The 20,827-nt window shown below is 36.1% G+C and overlaps 1 protein-coding gene across 3 annotated transcripts in view; it reads right to left on the bottom strand.

The window, feature by feature from the left end:
* Window positions 1-2,265: 2,265 nt before the first annotated feature.
* Window positions 2,266-20,827, bottom strand: part of LOC138304894 (uncharacterized) — a 65,388-nt gene continuing 46,826 nt past the window's right edge. For all 3 annotated transcript variants that reach the window (XM_069245259.1, XM_069245261.1, XM_069245260.1), the window contains 2 exons: window positions 16,807-17,048; window positions 2,266-7,475 (listed from right to left, as the gene is read on the bottom strand). In XM_069245259.1, the coding sequence (XP_069101360.1) occupies window positions 7,313-7,475; window positions 16,807-17,048 (405 nt within the window). In that variant the 3' untranslated portion in view covers window positions 2,266-7,312. The remainder of the gene's footprint in view (window positions 7,476-16,806; window positions 17,049-20,827) is intronic.

The raw sequence follows: 20,827 nt of genomic DNA, 5'->3' as shown, positions 1-20,827 counted from the left end.
TGTTTATGTAATGCACTAAGACCAGAGTGTACTCTCAATAGATTGTTTATGTAATGCACTAAGACCAGAGTGTACTCTCAATAGATTGTTTATGTAATGCACTAAGATCAGTGTACTCTCAATAGATTGTTTATGTAATGCACTAAGATCAGTGTACTCTCAATAGATTGTTTATGTAATGCACTAAGATCAGTGTACTCTCAACAGATTGTTTATGTAATGCACTAAGATCAGTGTACTCTCAACAGATTGTTTATGTAATGCACTAAGATCAGTGTACTCTCAACAGATTGTTTATGTAATGCACTAAGATCAGAGTGTACTCTCAATAGATTGTTTATGTAATGCACTAAGATCAGTGTACTCTCAATAGATTGTTTATGTAATGCACTAAGATCAGTGTACTCTCAATAGATTGTTTATGTAATGCACTAAGACCAGAGTGTACTCTCAATAGATTGTTTATGTAATGCACTAAGATCAGTGTACTCTCAATAGATTGTTTATGTAATGCACTAAGATCAGTGTACTCTCAATAGATTGTTTATGTAATGCACTAAGACCAGAGTGTACTCTCAATAGATTGTTTATGTAATGCACTAAGATCAGTGTACTCTCAATAGATTGTTTATGTAATGCACTAAGATCAGTGTACTCTCAATAGATTGTTTATGTAATGCACTAAGATCAGTGTACTCTCAATAGATTGTTTATGTAATGCACTAAGATCAGTGTACTCTCAATAGATTGTTTATGTAATGCACTAAGATCAGTGTACTCTCAATAGATTGTTTATGTAATGCACTAAGATCAGTGTACTCTCAATAGATTGTTTATGTAATGCACTAAGATCAGTGTACTCTCAATAGATTGTTTATGTAATGCACTAAGATCAGTGTACTCTCAATAGATTGTTTATGTAATGCACTAAGACCAGAGTGTACTCTCAATAGATTGTTTATGTATGTAGTCAGTAGTAATGATCACTAAGATCAGTGTACTCTCAATAGATTGTTTATGTAATGCACTAAGATCAGTGTGTACTCTCAATAGATTGTTTATGTAATGCACTAAGATCAGTGTACTCTCAACAGATTGTTTATGTAATGCACTAAGATCAGTGTACTCTCAATAGATTGTTTATGTAATGCACTAAGATCAGAGTGTACTCTCAATAGATTGTTTATGTAATGCACTAAGATCAGAGTGTACTCTCAATAGATTGTTTATGTAATGCACTAAGACCAGAGTGTACTCTCAATAGATTGTTTATGTAATGCACTAAGACCAGAGTGTACTCTCAATAGATTGTTTATGTAATGCACTAAGATCAGTTGTACTCTCAATAGATTGTTTATGTAATGCACTAAACAGATCAGTGTACTCTCAATAGATTGTTTATGTAATGCACTAAGATCAGTGTACTCTCAATAGATTGTTTATGTAATGCATACACTAAGATCAGAGTGTACTCTCAATAGAATTGTTTATGTAATGCACTAAGATCAGAGTGTACTCTCAATAGATTGTTTATGTAATGCACTAAGACCAGAGTGTACTCTCAATAGATTGTTTATGTAATGCACTAAGATCAGTGTACTCTCAATAGATTGTTTATGTAATGCACTAAGACCAGAGTGTACTCTCAATAGATTGTTTATGTAATGCACTAAGACCAGAGTGGTACTCTCAATAGATTGTTTATGTAATGCACTAAGATCAGAGAGTACTCTCAATAGATTGTTTATGTAATGCACTAAGATCCAGAGTGTACTCTCAATAGATTGTTTATGTAATGTACTAAAGATCAGAGTGTACTCTCAATAGATTGTTTATGTAATGCACTAAGACCAGTGTACTCTCAATAGATATTGTTTATGTAATGCACTAAGACCAGAGTGTACTCTCAATAGATTGTTTATGTAATGCACTAAGATCCAGAGTGTACTCTCAATAGATTGTGTTTATTGTAATGTAATGCACTAAGACCAGAGTGTACTCTCAATAGATTGTTTATGTAATGTACTAAGATCCAGAGTGTACTCTCAATAGATTGTTTATGTAATGCACTAAGATCAGAGTGTACTCTCAATAGATTGTTTATGTAATGCACTAAGATCAGAGTGTACTCTCAATAGATTGTTTATGTAATGCACTAAGACCAGAGTGTACTCTCAATAGATTGTTTATGTAATGCACTAAGACCAGAGTGTACTCTCAATAGATTGTTTATGTAATTGCACTAAGATCATCCTGTACTCCCAAAAATACATATTTGATATATAATGTAAAATAATTTAAAAAAAAAAAACATTATAAGTTGACTATGATATTTTTAAAGTTCACAATAATTTTGGACGGTTTTGGCAGCAACTAGTGGTTGATTCACCAGATCGAAATGTAATTACATTACCCGAACATTTGTACTTTCCTACACGATTAATACCATAACAAATTTTTATATGATATAAACATCATCAACGCAACGCTAAATATACACACAAGTCAGGTACTTACAATATCATTAGAGTGAACTACACAAACTTGTACAAAAATAAGAATCCGGGTATATTTTTAGAAATTTAATTTTAGAAGTAAATTGCACATTAGATTTGATTATCTGTCAATAAGAACAAAGTTCCAGCTGGGGCAATAAAGGGATTTTTATGAATAATAAATGTAAATTTAAAGTTTGAAAATTATGAAAACATTATAAAAACTTGAGTAATGAGTATTAGTAAATTTATGAGCAAAATCTAGTAAACATACATACATTTCAAAAATTATAAATATGTTGTTTTAGTCTATAATAGTATTGGTAATTGCAGCATTAGACAATAACCATGACAAAGAATGTTCGAGTTAATGTTGAAAACATCGTCCGAGTTTGCGTACAATTAAAATCAATTAAAGAGATATATTTTTGTATAAATTTAACCTTTTTTGTTTCATATTTTCATTTAAAACATATTGCAAAATACAATAAATACATCAAACGATAACAAATCAGATAACAATAAATATCAAAAACTAAATTATCACAATGTTTTCAAAGGTATGGAATATATAGCGTAATGGAGTCACTGGAAGTGGTGATCATAGTAAAGTCGTCAAAAAGGAGTGGTATGGGAGATGATACAGTGTACATATGCATATCTGCAACAATTGACAGCCTTTTTGTACTTAGAATTGACTCGTCGTATACATAGCAGAGTCAAGGTTATTCTATGGACACGAAACAATTATCTTAATATTTTGGTTATTACTTTCGTAATATATTTTTAATAAAATAATTGAAAAATATTTGAATAAACCCAATAGCTACTTAGTCTTAAATGCGGTAAAATCAGTATTATTCTATGTTGTTTATATCATCTTCGAACATTTAAAAACTTTTTACCATAACAAATGTTTGCTAACATTTGCAAAGAAATTTTTGCTAACATTTGCAGAAACCAACATGGTGAAACAGGTACCCTGTGAATGGATAGAGACATTAAAAATCGTTCACATTGATACAAAATACAACGTCTAGATTGCCAAGCTTGCTTATATTTTACTGCAGCCTAATCTCTTTAGAGAGATAGCGACATAAATATGTGTCGCCGCGCCATAATTCTACATTCTGTGTCAATTCAAAATAGGGCCCACATTCCAAAAATAGCAGTAGGTATTATATTTTGATAAAGTAGACGTCAGGTAACTTCTATGTGACTTGTTTAGTTAGACATAATGTGAACTTCCCGGTCCCATTGTCCTGTGAAATCCATGTGTATTGTTAAAAACCCAATAGACAAAACGTATTGTTTATTATCAATATTTCCAAGGAGCCACGAGAGATGTGCCAAAGTCTATAAAGATGATGGAGATAATTCTTTTATATATGATGTTGTATTAGTAATAAAGGTGTATATAACCCAATCGTCCTGGCTGTAAATCATTCCTGTGTTACACTTTCTCCCTTTGTGTAATTAGAATACAATGTAATGTTAACTGAAATATTTTCCTCAAAAAGGCTCTTTCGGATATGGAATTCTCAGAGAGAAAAAAAATCAATTCTAATAGGACTCTTTTCTTAACTCGTTAATTGATTACCACCTGTGCACACAAAATACATTTTCAGACAATATAAAATGGTTTACAGCAAACCAGTAATATTTCATTTATTAGAAATATATCTCTTATCTTCGTCTCACAAAAGTATAGCATTGATAATAAAATGTATATTGCTCCTATTAATTAAGAATAATTTTACACAAAAGGAAGTAAAAAAAGTTAACAATTTGAGTGAAAAAATAAGAACCTAAAAGAATTGTAACATGCTTGAACAATGTAACAATGAAAATTCTAATGTTTGTAGAAAATAGCGGAAAAGATACATCTCCAGTCATGCACCAAAACACCCTCGTGCGTAAAGAAGGGCAAATTCAAACATAACTTTATAAGTGAGATACGGACCTATATGTGACATACGGTCTTGTTCACACCGACAGACAGTCTGGTAATCACACGCTCAAGTGCTTCCTAACACGGTTAATGTACGTTTTATTAATCATTTACATATGTAAATCATAAATAATACTTATATAACTTACCTTATATCTAGGGGTCGTGACAGTAGGTCTTACATACAAGACACGTTAATGTACAAGTTTTTAATAAAGCGTTGGTCATGATTTTTTCCATGGTTCATTAAGCAACATGTACAGCTACACAACCATAAAAAGGTCTAGACAAAACAACCTCACATCGACAATGACCGCTCTTTACAAGAAGATTCCACCATAAAAGTAAAATAATCATATATAATTTTATTTAAATCTGAGCTGGAATGTTAATTAGAGATCAAAAATATAATTTAAGTGAAGAAGTTACATTGTGTATTTTTCTTCTTTGCTACAAATTGTGGATTGCACTTAGAACAATTTATGAAAACATCAATGTCTCATTTCGAAAAATCTGTAAAATGCAGTTTATACACCAGTGAACAACACTTACAAAAATTATAAATCTTTGTATCAACAATTTAACAACGGCACTTCAAAACACTTATTTCACGTTAGAAATACGGTCGAATTAACCTTCAGAAAAACAAGAGGCCCAAGAGACCTTGACGGTCACCTGATTGCTGCTACAGAAAGAGCATTGCAAAGTTGGTTCAAATTTATAAAAATTATTTACGAATTAAAATAAATTTTAAAGTTGAACTGTCGTATTAGAATTTTTATTTTTTGATTTTCATTTTGATAGTTATTGTATTATGTTACCAAACCTTATGCTTAAAATTCCAATTTGCTTTGCTAACGTTATACAACAAAACCAAACTAGAAGTCAGTTAGTGTCAGTAATTTTATAAATTTCACTTTTTAATCTATGGATATTATTTGGTTCCATCAAACCTGTGAATTCAGAAGATTTTTGAAATTTTAGCCATTTTGCCCCTCTGGTCCCTAGGGGTCAGCCAAGACCAATATGGATATGGTGTTAAAATGCTATTTCAGGCTAATAATTCTAACCCAGTTTGACTCATTTCCTATTAAAACTAAGCAAATAATATTCATAAATGTGTTTTGCCTATATAGACTATAGCTAGTAAATTTGACCCCCTCACCAGGGGAAAATCTGAGATCCCAGGGCCATGAAATTCACAATTTTTGTAAAGGGCTTTAGGACCATCCAATCTATGAAGAGTGTTTGGTTTCATCAAATCTGTGAATTCAGAAGAATACTTTTGAAGTTTTAACCTATTTGACCCTTTTTGGCCCCGCCCCTAAGGCTCCTGGGGGTCGGCCAGGACCAATATGGATATGACGATAAAATGCTATCTCAGGCTGATAATTCTAACCAGTTACTAATTTCCTATGAAAAATAAGAAGATAACATTCATAAATTTGTTTTCCTATATAAACTATTGTAAACTTGACCCCCTCCCCTGGGGGAAACAAGAGACCCCAGGGTCATATAATTCACAATTTTTGTAAAGGACCTTTAGACCTTTCTATCTGTGAAGAGTATTTGATTCCATGACATCTGTGAGTGGAGAAGAAGTTTTTTGAAATTATAGTCAATTTTACCCCTTGTGGCCCCTCCTACAGCCCCCAGGGGGATGGGGACCATATAATTCACAATTTTTATTGGCCTTGTGCCTTAGAAGGTTTGTGCAAAATTTCATTGAATTTGCTTCAGCGGATTATGAGAAGAAGTCGAAAATGTAAATTGTTTACGGACATACGACGGACGACGCACGACGCACGACGACGGACAAAAGGCGATTAGAATAGGTCACTTGAGACTTAGTCTTAGGTGACCTAAAAATCGTAAAAACGCCAACTCATGTTTCAGGAACCAATTTTGTCATGAAATATGGATCTACAAAATAACACTGACGTCATTTTTCATTCATGATCATTTTCGATAAACTGAAAATTTCAACATCTTTGAATGGTCAATTGTTTTCCCGTCGGTGCAATATGAAGATTAGAAAATTACAGACAACAGAAATGTAATTAATATAAACAACAAAGGACGGACTGTGTATAAAGTTGTTATCTAAAAAATACCTAAATAAAGGCTATAACATGTAGTTTACTATATTATGATATAAAAATATGTATATCTATCTGCATAAAAATCAACAAAAACATTTGATTGTCAAAACAAATCCAGAACATGATGACGATCGCGATTTAATAAGCGACCATGGTAGCATTTGACCTTTAATTAACCTTGTATGTTATGCATTAATGCTAGGGTAGTAGAGCAGTACTGGGGGATATATAGAGTATGTCATTTCACCGTAAAAAATAATCTGAAGAAGATTATATAGGGAACTGTTCACTAATTAAAAACGATCACAAAATGTTATCAGCAGATGAATCAGATACGAGCGTCTTCTAAAGATAACGAAGATCTTATCAAAAGAAATAATGAATACTCGATACTTTTCCAATTATAACCTGACTTTATAGGTAAAAGAAAAGTATTTAATTCTTTTTCTTCGATTGCCAAATATTTGATAGATAACTAATCTAAGAATTTTCTTCAATTGCGAGAGATTGTCTTTACAATAAAACAAACTTCATTAATTACACATTTTAATTTTATGAATTATTGAATTGAACCTCACTACAATCGACAGCAGGTAGGGAAAAAGAACATGATCATATCAACTTAAAAGATATTCCATCCCCAGTCGTATTTATTCATATTTTGCATTTGATAGAAGATGTGTAGTGTCTGTCGGATCATTCGTTTATATCTAGACAGCTATTTTGTGTCAAGTTGGACATTCCGGTATGATAACACTACTCTATTACTGATTGACAGGCCCCACCTCCTCCATAGCTTCCTTGGCGGCCTTAGTATCGGGATGGTCCGCCCCTAGGAAAGACAGAAAGACGTTGTAGGACTCCTGGAGTTGGAACCTCGCCTTGGCAAAGTAGTTGGTGGCGAAGTAGAACGTTCCGAGGTTGTACCTGTAACATGTAACGTATAACAATACTCTAATAGTTAAAAGCAGAAATAGAATTGGATATACACATTTAAGGTCATTTTATATGTTATATTATGGGTTTGATTCAATAAAGAAACAAAATTGTAAAACAATTCAAATTTCTACGGGAAGTCTGATTAAGTACGTACTCTCAACGCAAACTTCGTTGCATTATGAAACATTTAGAAAATTTTACATGGAATTACTGCAAATTCTGAGAAATTCTAGATCCGTTTTCAGTTGAACAATAGGTTTAAACCTGCACCTATATTCCGCCCAAAAGTAATTATAAAGTTGTCTATTCGATCTTCCAGGTTAGTAGGCCAATAAAAACGTAACACGTAATCTCTTTGGTGAAAAGAGCATTGAAGTAGGCCAGCCAATGTTGGAAACCCTAGAGAACCATTAATACACAATGTAATTTTATACGTGCAAGCGTCTTAATTAATCCAATAGTGAGTGGCTAAGGACTTCCTCCGAGTCCTCACAACACTGATAACATATTGCCTCTAGATAGGGTTGCTAATATTGATTCAGCTTCTTGCCACAACTGGGTTAATAAAGACATTTCCTTGTCCAAACTAGCCTTGTGATGACATGACTGCCAACTAATTGGCCGTGTAACACTAGGCGCCGCTATTGTACAAAATATGAAATTTTGCTCTGTTTCAGATCATTTTCAATCCGGTGATTAATAGCGATTCAAAGTCGCTTACTGGTTTTTTTTATCTATATGATTAATATTTTTTATCTATTTTTAACGTACATTTTTAATTAGATTTTTTCATAGTTATGCTATTCCAAAAGCTTTTCAATATAAAACGATTGAAAGACAAAACAAACAGTCCGTGAACGCTAATAATTCTTTAGGATGTCATATAATCGGGTTGCGGCGGTCATACAAATGGAATTTGTGTTTCGATTTAGCAGTGAAATCTGCAACAAATTAGGTCATATTGCACACCATATAATTATGAATGTGGGTCAAAAATTGTCCACGTTTTACTGGGGATAGACATGAAAACCTACTTCTAAAAGAGGCGATAACAAAATGAACCAAAATGTAAATAAATTCTGTCGAAACGCTCAAATCGAATTCTACAGCGCAGATGCAGAACAACAGAAATGCATTCCCAATACATTAAATACTAATGCACCAATGTCAGTTCTCTTTCCCCCAATTAGGAGGCTAGTACAGTGGACAAATGAAGATTCATATTAAATCACATAGATTAAATCTGATGTAATTCACATGAATGTTCGTTCTAGTTTCTGATGCAATACGAGAGATGGATCTGCCAATCCATTGTAACTACTAATTTGTGGTATTAAGTCAGCAAGACGCCGGTTATTAACTTCAAGCTGCTCACTAATAAGCTTTCCTAAATCAGTCGGGTACACTTTACCATTCCAATCAATTTCAAAAAGGCGAAATATACAACTCATGTCATATAATATCAAGTCAGTAAGATACCTTAACCATAGTTTTGGCTCTTGATTGGAATAACTCGTGATAACCATAGTTTTGGCTCTTGATTGGAATAACTCGTGATAATTCTCAACGTCGTTTGTGCTCTGCCTATCTGTAGTGGTTCTCATTTTGAACCTAACACTTATAATCATATTGGGCATTCACTACCTAAAAAGATATCCACAGACACAGATTGGCAAAGCTCTACTTTCATGCATATATGTTATTCACAAAAGGGAAGCATGCAGACATAATTTTATATAGAAGGCTCAAATAGAGCTTTCCAACGACAGATTGCATATAGAGGATCTTTCATGTGTGACTGTGTGACAGGGAATTTATCAAACGAGTTCAATAGTTTTATATGCCACGAGCCTTTAGGCGAATGGCATATCAAATTATTTAACGAAATTGATAAATTCATATGCCATAGTAACTTTTATTAATTAATCATCTTTTATTAAAAGTAGAAATCCGGCTCGTATGTGACGTTTCCGTCTACTCTACTGAAACAATCATGCGTCGTCATACAATTATTATAGCGTCAAATCTATATGTGACGTCATAATAGTGTTATTATACGTGTGTCTTACGATATTTATGACATGGCCATATGACATGGCTTGATGGGCCAGTTATGTGATAAAATTGTTCTCTAAACACCAGGAACTGAAATGGCATGGTTATCTTTCAGGGATACTGAAATAGCTTTAGTTATTACAGAACATTTTGATCAATGATCCCGATACATATTCGACAAATGATAAACTGCATGTCAATGGTATCACAGAAATCAACTTACGTCACAGACTGAAAAAATATTCATTGAACTGAAAAATTAAAAAAAGGAAATGCTGACAACTGACTGGATTTTAATTACAAAGGAAACAGTAGAGAGTGTGGCATGCGGCAAATGGCAGATTGTATAGATAAGTGGAATTACAGAGATCAAAATACGGCTATAAAGCCATAGCCACTGGAAAAACTGATGAATAATATAAAATGGAGAAACCTGATCGGATTTTATTTCAATAACAAATCAAGATACCTGAATTTTATTTCAGTAACAAACTAAAAAATATCCAGTAGAGAGCAGGGCATACTCTACAATCGAAAACTTAAATTAATGTTATTGAGGGTGATAAAGAGTACATTTATACTCTATTGTATCTATTCAATACACAACTGGTTACTGGGGCTGATAGAGGGTACATTTACCATCCAATACATAAATGGTTACTGGGGCTGATGGAGGGAACATTTACCATCCAATACATAAAATGGTTACTGGGATGGTTGGAGGGTACATTTACCATTCAATACACAAATGGTTAATGGGATAGTTGGAAGGTACATTTACCATTCAATACAGAAATGGTTACTTAGCCTGATGGACGGTTCATTTACCATCCAATACACCTGCCCAAATGGTTACTGGGGCTGATGGAGGGTACGTTTACCATTCAATACAAAAATAGTTACTTAGCCTGATGGACGGACATTTACCATCCAATACACAAATGGTTACTTGGGCTGATGGAGGGTACATTTACAATCCAATATACAAATGGTTACTGGGATGGTTGGAGGGTACATTTACAATCTAATACACAAATGGTTGCTGGGGCTGATGGAGGGTACATTAACCATCTAATACACAAATGGTTGCTGGGGCTGATAGAGGGTACATTTACCATCCAATACACAAAAGGGTACTGGAGCTTATGATGGAGGGTACATTTACCATCTAATACACAAATGGTTACTTGGGCTGATGGAGGGTACATTTACCATCCAATACACAAATGGTTACTGGGATAGTTGGAGGGTACATTTACCATCTAATACACAAATGGTTGCTGGGATTGTTGGAGGGTACATTTACCATCCAATACATAAATGGTTACTGGAGCTGATGGAGGGCACATTTACCATCTAGTACACAAATGGTTGCTGGGGCTGATAGAGGGAACATTTAACATCCAATACATAAAATGGTTACTGGGATGGTTGGAGGGTACATTTACCATCTAATACACAAATGGTTACTTGGGCTGATGGAGGGTACATTTACCATCCAATAAATAAAATGGTTACTGGGATAGTTGGAGGGTACATTTACCATTTAATACACAAATGGTTGCTGGGGCTGATGGAGGGTGCATTTACCATCCAATACATAAAATGGTTACTTGGATAGTTGGAAAGTACATTTACCATCTAATACACAAATGGTTACTGGGATAGTTGGAGGGTACATTTACCATCCAATACACAAATGGTTGCTGGGGCTGATAGAAGGTACATTTACCATCCAATACACAAATGGTTACCGGAGCTGATGGAGGGTACATTTATCATCCAATATAAAAAGGATACCGGAGCTGATGGAGGGTACATTTACCATTCAATATAAAAAGGATACTGAAGCTGATGGAGGGTACATTTATCATCCAATCTACAACTGGTTACTGGGGCTGATGGAGGGTACATTTACCATTCAATATAAAAAGGGTACTGGAGCTGATGGAGGGTACATTTATCATCCAATGTACAACTGGTTACTGGAGCTGATGGAGGGTACATTTATCATCCAATCTACAACTGGTTACTGGAGCTGATGGAGGGTACATTTACCATCTAATACACAAATGGTTACTGGGATAGTTGGAGGGTACATTTACCATCCAATACACAAATGGTTGCTGGGGCTGATAGAAGGTACATTTACCATCCAATACACAAATGGTTACCGGAGCTGATGGAGGGTACACAAATGGTTACCGGAGCTGATGGAGGGTACATTTATCATCCAATATAAAAAGGATACCGGAGCTGATGGAGGGTACATTTACCATTCAATATAAAAAGGATACTGAAGCTGATGGAGGGTACATTTATCATCCAATCTACAACTGGTTACTGGGGCTGATGGAGGGTACATTTACCATTCAATATAAAAAGGGTACTGGAGCTGATGGAGGGTACATTTATCATCCAATGTACAACTGGTTACTGGAGCTGATGGAGGGTACATTTATCATCCAATCTACAACTGGTTACTGGAGCTGATGGAGGGTACATTTACCATCTAATACATAAAAATGGTTACTGGGATAGTTGGAAAGTACATTTACCATCTAATACACACAAATGGTTGCTGGGGCTGATAGAAGGTACATTTACCATCCAATACACAAATGGTTACCGGAGCTGATGGAGGGTACTTAGGGTTAGTCATTTACCATCCAATACACAATAACAAATGGTTGCTGGGGCTGATAGAAGGTACATTTACCATCCAATACACAAATGGTTACCGGAGCTGATGGAGGGTACATTTATCATCCAATATAAAAAGGATACCGGAGCTGATGGAGGGTACATTTACCATTCAATATAAAAAGGATACTGAAGCTGATGGAGGGTACATTTATCATCCAATCTACAACTGGTTACTGGGGCTGATGGAGGGTACATTTACCATTCAATATAAAAAGGGTACTGGAGCTGATGGAGGGTACATTTATCATCCAATGTACAACTGGTTACTGGAGCTGATGTAGGGTACATTTATCATCCAATCTACAACTGGTTACTGGAGCTGATGGAGGGTACATTTACCATCTAATACACAAATGGTTACTGGGGTTGATGGAGGGTACATTTACCATTCAATATAAAAGGATACTGGGGCTGATGGAGAGTACATTTACTATTCAATATAAAAAGGATACTGGAGCAGATGGAGGGTACATTTATCATCCAATCTACAACTGGTTACTGGGGCTGATGGAGGGTACATTTACCATCTAATACATAAATGGATACTGGAGCTGATGGAGGGTACATTTATCATCCAATCTACAACTGGTTACTGGGGCTGATGGAGGGTACATTTACCATCTAATACATAAATGGATACTGGAGCTGATGGAGGGTACATTTATCATCCAATCTACAACTGTTTACTGGGGCTGATGGAGGGTACATTTACCATCTAATACACAAATGGATACTGGAGCTGATGGAGGGTACATTTACCATCCAATAAATAAAATGGTTACTGGGATAGTTGGAGGGTACATTTACCATTTAATACACAAATGGTTGCTGGGGCTGATGGAGGGTACATTTACCATCCAATACACAAATGGTTACTTGGGCTGATGGAGAGTACATTTACCATCCAATACACAAATGGTTACTGGGATAGTTGGAGGGTACATTTACCATCTAATACACAAATGGTTGCTGGGGCTGATAGAGGGTACATTTACCATCCAATACATAAATGGTTACTGGAGCTGATGGAGGGCACATTTACCATCTAATACACAAATGGTTGCTGGGGCTGATAGAGGGAACATTTAACATCCAATACATAAAATGGTTACTGGGATGGTTGGAGGGTACATTTACCATCTAATACACAAATGGTTACTTGGGCTGATGGAGGGTACATTTACCATCCAATACATTAAATGGTTACTGGGATAGTTGGAAGGTACATTTACCATCTAATACATAAATGGTTACTGGGATTGTTGGAGGGTACATTTACCATCCAATACAGAAATGGTTGCTGGGGCTGATAGAAGGTACATTTACCATCCAATACACAAATGGTTACCGGGGCTGATTGAGGGTTCATTTATCATCCAATATAAAAAGGATACCGGAGCTGATGGAGGGTACATTTACCATTCAATATAAAAAGGATACTGAAGCTGATGGAGGGTACATTTATCATCCAATCTACAACTGTTTACTGGGGCTGATGGAGGGTACATTTACCATTCAATATAAAAAGGGTACTGGAGCTGATGGAGGGTACATTTATCATCCAATCTACAACTGGTTACTGGAGCTGATGGAGGGTACATTTATCATCCAATCTACAACTGGTTACTGGAGCTGATGGAGGGTACATTTACCATCTAATACACAAATGGTTACTGGGGTTGATGGAGGGTACATTTACCATTCAATATAAAAGGATACTGGGGCTGATGGAGAGTACATTTACCATCTAATACACAAATGGTTGCTGGGGCTGATAGAGGGTACATTTACCATCCAATACATAAATGGTTACTGGAGCTGATGGAGGGCACATTTACCATCTAATACACAAATGGTTGCTGGGGCTGATAGAGGGAACATTTAACATCCAATTCATAAAATGGTTACTGGGATAGTTGGAGGGTACATTTACCATTTAATACACAAATGGTTGCTGGGGCTGATGGAGGGTGCATTTACCATCCAATACATAAAATGGTTACTGGGATAGTTGGAAGGTACATTTACCATCTAATACACAAATGGGAGAGCTGATGGAGGGTACATTTACCATCTAATACACAAATGGTTACTGGGGTTGATGGAGGGTACATTTACCATTCAATATAAAAAGGATACTGGGGCTGATGGAGAGTACATTTACTATTCAATATAAAAAGGATACTGGAGCAGATGGAGGGTACATTAATCATCCAATCTACAACTGGTTACTGGGGGCTGATGAAGGGTACATTTACCATCTAATACACAAATGGATACTGGAGCTGATGGAGGGTACATTTATCATCCAATCTACAACTGGTTACTGGGGGCTGATGAAGGGTACATTTACCATCTAATACACAAATGGATACTGGAGCTGATGGAGGGTACATTTATCATCCAATCTACAACTGGTTACTGGGGCTGATGGAGGGTACATTTACCATCTAATACACAAATGGATACTGGAGCTGATGGAGGGTACATTTATCATCCAATCTACAACTGGTTACTGGGGGCTGATGAAGGGTACATTTACCATCTAATACACAAATGGATACTGGAGCTGATGGAGGGTACATTTATCATCCAATCTACAACTGGTTACTGGGGGCTGATGAAGGGTACATTTACCATCTAATACACAAATGGATACTGGAGCTGATGGAGGGTTCATTTACCATCTAATACACAAATGGATACTGGAGCTGATGGAGGGTATATTAACCATCTAATCCTAAAATGGTTACTGGGGCTGATGGAGGGTACATTTACCATCTAATACACAAATGGATACTGGAGCTGATGGAGGGTACATTTACCATCCAATAAATAAAATGGTTACTGGGATAGTTGGAGGGTACATTTACCATTTAATACACAAATGGTTGCTGGGGCTGATGGAGGGTACATTTATCATCCAATCTACAACTGGTTACTGGGGCTGATGGAGGGTACATTTACCATCTAATACACAAATGGATACTGGAGCTGATGGAGGGTACATTTACCATCTAATACATAAATGGATACTGGAGCTGATGGAGGGTACATTTATCATCCAATCTACAACTGGTTACTGGGGCTGATGGAGGGTACATTTACCATCTAATACACAAATGGATACTGGAGCTGATGGAGGGTACATTTATCATCCAATCTACAACTGGTTACTGGGGCTGATGGAGGGTACATTTACCATCTAATACACAAATGGATACTGGAGCTGATGGAGGGTACATTTACCATCTAATACATAAATGGATACTGGAGCTGATGGAGGGTACATTTATCATCCAATCTACAACTGGTTACTGGGGCTGATGGAGGGTACATTTACCATCTAATACACAAATGGATACTGGAGCTGATGGAGGGTACATTTATCATCCAATCTACAACTGGTTACTGGGGCTGATGGAGGGTACATTTACCATCTAATACACAACTGGTTACTGGGGCTGATGGAGGGTACATTTACCATCTAATACACAAATGGATACTGGAGCTGATGGAGGGTATATTAACCATCTAATCCTAAAATGGTTACTGGGGCTGATAGGGTACGTTAACAATTCAATACACAATTGCTTACTGAAGACGGAATTGTTAGGAATTCTCTAGATCCTATTACGAAGCTGTTCCATATAAAACAAAAACCTAATCAAGTTTAGATAATCATTAACCAGTAGATCACTAGCTTGCCGTTGATGTGTCGTTCTAGTTTTATTTTCCAACACTTTCAGACATTCCATTCAAATATCTACTTATCTGATGATTTTTCAATCGCACCTTTATTGATACAAAATGATTCTGTTAACACAAGTTTTACTACATTTTTATATAAAGTTTTATGGTAAATATATAAGTGATATTTTAACTCATATTTAACCAATTGGAATGCAGCATTGACAGTGAAACTATAACTTTGATTGTTACGTCATTAGTTTGTGCACATTACTTTTGTATAGAAACGTTGTGATCACAAAATCATGACATAATAATCGCTAGGGCAAATAACTTTGTAGAATGCAATTTGAGGTGGAAATTTTATACTCGTGAAAAATATCCAAGTTTCCACCTCAGTTGATGAAATATAATTGGTATTCATCAAGAAACAATGAATATCCTCTATATATCAATCTTCAAAACAAGCGTAATACTTCAATATTTTTGATAAAATCAACACTTTCGCTAGTAGATTTTCAACATCCACCAGCTAGACAATTAGTGTTAAAGCAGGTGCTTCGAAGAGTGAAAACCTGGAATTAAATAACAAAAGGTCAAACTTCCATTTGGATCACGACCATCACTCTGCAAATTATCTCCTTTTCCAATTCCCAAGATACAAATTAAGGATACAGTTATAGCGAACACACAGACGCTGTTCTAAACAGCATATATTGGTAGAACATTACTACGAAGCTAAACGGCCAGGCAAACCCGTGCAATAACACATTAGATAGACATAAAAACGTGGTTATTGTCAGTGACACAACCTCATCACCCGTCCTCTTCCCATGACACTCTGCCTGCAGGCCCTACCATCACTTACCTAACAACAGCTACGTCCACGTGAGAGTGGCCATAGGTGTCCAGCAGCATGGCTAGAGCTGTCTCATAAATCTGACCAGCCAAGGGATCAGTTCGGCCATCATAGACAATGGCAAGGTCACTGAGAATACCAGCAATCCTCGGGTGTGTCATGCCTACATCACTACGGGTCAGTTTGAGGTCCTGAAGGAAATAACCCACAGCCTTGTCCAGCATGTTCTGACTGTAGGACAGTTCTCCTAGCTGTATACAAATAAAAAGAATCATCTTAGATACACAATATCAGCATGTCCTGAAAACAAGAAAGTTCTCCAAACTGTCAGGAAATTAAAACATCATCTCAGACACACAATATCATCATATTCTGGCTGCAGGAAAGCTCTCCTAGCTTGTCTAGATAGACAGTTTCTCTAGCTCTATAGATCAAAAGTATGCACTCAGATACACACAATCAATGTTGAAACTAGAAAGTGTTCGCTAACTACTTCCTAAGACCTTAATTTCCAGTACAATATGCATCTGTAAGGCCCCTTGCTGTAAGATTTTTTGCACATATAAAAATGTAACAAATAATTAATAAATAACCCGCAGATATATACCCACATATACCCATATATGAAATCATCCTCAACAACAGGTTACGTTGCAATATCGCTCATTAGCCTTGGGACAATTGTAAGGAGATGATTTACGTCCTTGATGTATTGTAAAAAATACTTCCTTTACTTCATCAGAACTTTAAATGTGAAATTACTTTGAACTTTGTTAATTGTGTTTTAGTTACATAGAAATATTTTAATTATCATATTAATATTAATACGACAGACTTGTTTCACTGTTCAAAGTAGTCGTCCACTACCGCACTTTCCAGTCTTGTGCACGTGGTGACTTAACTGTGTCATGCTTGAATGCCTTTCAGAAGCGTGTTCAGGATGGCTAGTAGCCATAAATACCTAAACAGCAGCGGGTGCTCATTTGACACTTGATATGGTGCTCTATCGTGCACTTGTTTTGGCACTAATATCAGCATAAATAGAGAGGTAAAGCAACCTTACGTGTACGTGTACAGGTATATGTAGACGGGGAATCCCTAGAATTTAGAGTGTACAATGTCATCATTTATGTTTGCCTTGCATCTGCTACACGTAGCCATACCTTTTTCAGCAGAAAAAGAAGTCATGCATCTTTTAGCTGTGATCCAGTCCTTTAAATCTCCGCGGAATCTCCATGGAGATCGCATTTCAATCTACATGGAATCTCCGCGGAGATCTTTCAAACTACATGGAATCTCCATGGAAATCTACGCAGAATCTCTGTGGAGATCTCCTTTCAATCTACGGGGAATATCCATGAAAAAAGATTTCTGCAGAAATTTGTCTGCAGTTCTCCATGCAACCTCCGCGGAGAGATTCTAAAAGTGGCATCAGGTTACATAGGATATCCGCGTAGAATTCACTTAGTGTTCTCCGCAGAGATTGAAAAAATCCATGGAGATTATGGATATTCTGTGGAAATTTCTTTATTTCTCTGCGGAATCTTCCTGGAAATCATTTCCAATACTTCATGGAGAAAAGTTCCAAGGAATTTCCGTGATTATTTCCATAGAGTTTCCGTGGAATTCATGGAGAAAGTTCATGGAATGTAGTCTACACGTACCCTTACACGTACATGCAAGGTTGCTTAACCACTCTAGTATGTATTTAGAAAATCCCTGAACAGGCCTACGATCATGTCTGTTCAGAAGCGAGGGCTCCCCATCCTGAAGACATCTCAGTTCTAGAGCTCAAACACCAAGACTGATATTGTTTAATGTTTTCTTTTATTCTGTTTTTCTTACGCAAGACTGGTTTTATAAATATTTATTAGAACCGCAGCAAATGCAGTCTATGGCCACGGCTTAATAAGCGATTTGGGTGAACGGGTGGTGTAGTGATTAAGTCACTCCCTTTTCAACTAGCCGACCAATGTTCGATCCGCGGCACGGACGTTAAAATTTTAGGGGTCACCTGACCAATCGGGTGGGTTTATTCAGGGCACTCCGGTTTCCTCCCACACTAAGATCCCTCATATGCTTACATCCGGGCCATCGAGAGTGATTTGTATTAGTTGTATTACTTGTTTTGTAACCCATGTAAAATAAATAAAGTTTACGTTTTAAGCGATATCATCGAAAAAGTAAGAGATGCAACTCCTGAGCCAGGTACTAAATGATATATTCTAGGTTCATCTGGTGCTGCTAGTTGCCGAAATGTTTCAGCCTTAAAGGCAGGCCGTCATCAGGGCACAGCTTACATGGTGTACAAATAGTACAGTATGACAACAGAGGTCATGTGATAATAATAATGTATTATGACGTCATAGATAAGTTACTAAGGAAGTAATGGAGGAAATGATACATAGCTAAATGGTGATTGATCTAAAATCTAGGAATATGAATGCAAAAGTTTCATACAATTTTAAAGATGAATGATACAAAAGAAATAATGAATTAGTTTGATGAGGATATATGAGTAGAAATAAATTAAATATGTATAGTTCCTAAATTTTATATAGTAAATGTATTAAGCTGTATGAGTATCTCATGTATAGGGCTATGTGAGCCAGCTTAAGGGCGAAGTCTGAAAACGTATATGAGTAGGAAAGTTATTTGAAAGTTCATAGAAGAAGATCCCAGAAGACCTTTGGGATTCCTGCTGTTCCATCAATGGGTCTATAATTATTGTTCATCTAAAGAATGGCATCAATATGTGGTAAAGAATGGCATCATTGAGTGGTTTGCATGTAGATGGAAAAAGTTTGTTGGTACATTTATATTCCGTTTCCTATTGCCAGGCAACGGTTTGTATATATCCAGTAATTTGGTTCCTCTCGTTGATTGGGAATATTTTGTTTGTGGAGGTTTGTAGCTTTCCAGGGTTGACAGGTGTGGAAGTAAATGGGTACCGTATTAGACCCAATAAGCGCCCAGGGCGTTTAAAAAAATGAAAAAGTGCTAATAAGACGAAATTATTGCAAATCTATACAGTTTTTAGTCTTTATTTATGCCTGGGCAATTGAAATGAAGGCCTCAAAATGGGGAGGGGCGCTTATAGGGACATGGGCGCTTATTGGGTCGAATACGGTATATCTAATTTGGATATCATCGAATGGATGATATAAATGTTTAGTTCATAGCTTGAAAGGCTTGAGGTAATGATGCACATCTATAGTATATGATTGTATGATTCCAGTATATGATTCTATGAGGAATCATTAGTAGAAAGAAAGAGTAGAATGTTTTTTGGTACATCTTCTCAGTATGTTGGTGGTTTTCTAAGTTCAAATAATATCTTATGATCTTTATCCAAACGGCCAATAGGTAGGCGCAGGTCAGGAGAGGACGGATCCATAAAAGAATGCACGGGTTCTTCAAAAAAAATACCTTAGGTGAACAAAAAGAAAATCTCCAGAAGGAGAAATCTTAAGAACCAACGTCCTGCTATAAGTACGTGTACGTACGTGTATCGTGGTTCATCTTCTGGTCATCAGGAGGACCCTAATGAATACAGAGCCCTCTTAAAAACATAGTAGGATCATCGAAAAAATAAGAGATGAAACTCCTGAGCCAGGAACTAAATGGTACCTGACGACCAGAAGATGAACCAGTAGATGGCAATACTAAAAGTTTTCCGTTCGTCACTTCTTTTATCGACTATGTAATACTGATTTGCATTGTATTGTTCCAGAAGTTTCCAAAGTCGATCAGTCTTAAAATATCATGACCGATGCAAGAGTTTGTATGACACGCTGCTTGAAGTTTACACAAAACGAATATGTTCAGCACTGTCTAATGTCACTGTTATTCATTTATAGCAGAACATCGCTGACCCGCGGTATGTCTTAGTTTATGTTTTTAAAAAGTTGGTTTCACTAAATCACAGCATAATCTGTAAGACAGTGACTTCTGGTATCGCATGCTCAGTTGGAATATACGCATAGCAGATATACATTGACTCCACACAGGACAAGGAAAACAATAGTGC

This window comes from Argopecten irradians, chromosome 12 (assembly GCF_041381155.1).
Source record: "Argopecten irradians isolate NY chromosome 12, Ai_NY, whole genome shotgun sequence".
NCBI classification, from domain to species: Eukaryota; Metazoa; Mollusca; class Bivalvia; order Pectinida; family Pectinidae; genus Argopecten; species Argopecten irradians.
The sequence above is the reverse complement of the archived record's forward strand: the minus strand, read 5'-3'. Positions and strand labels throughout refer to the sequence as shown.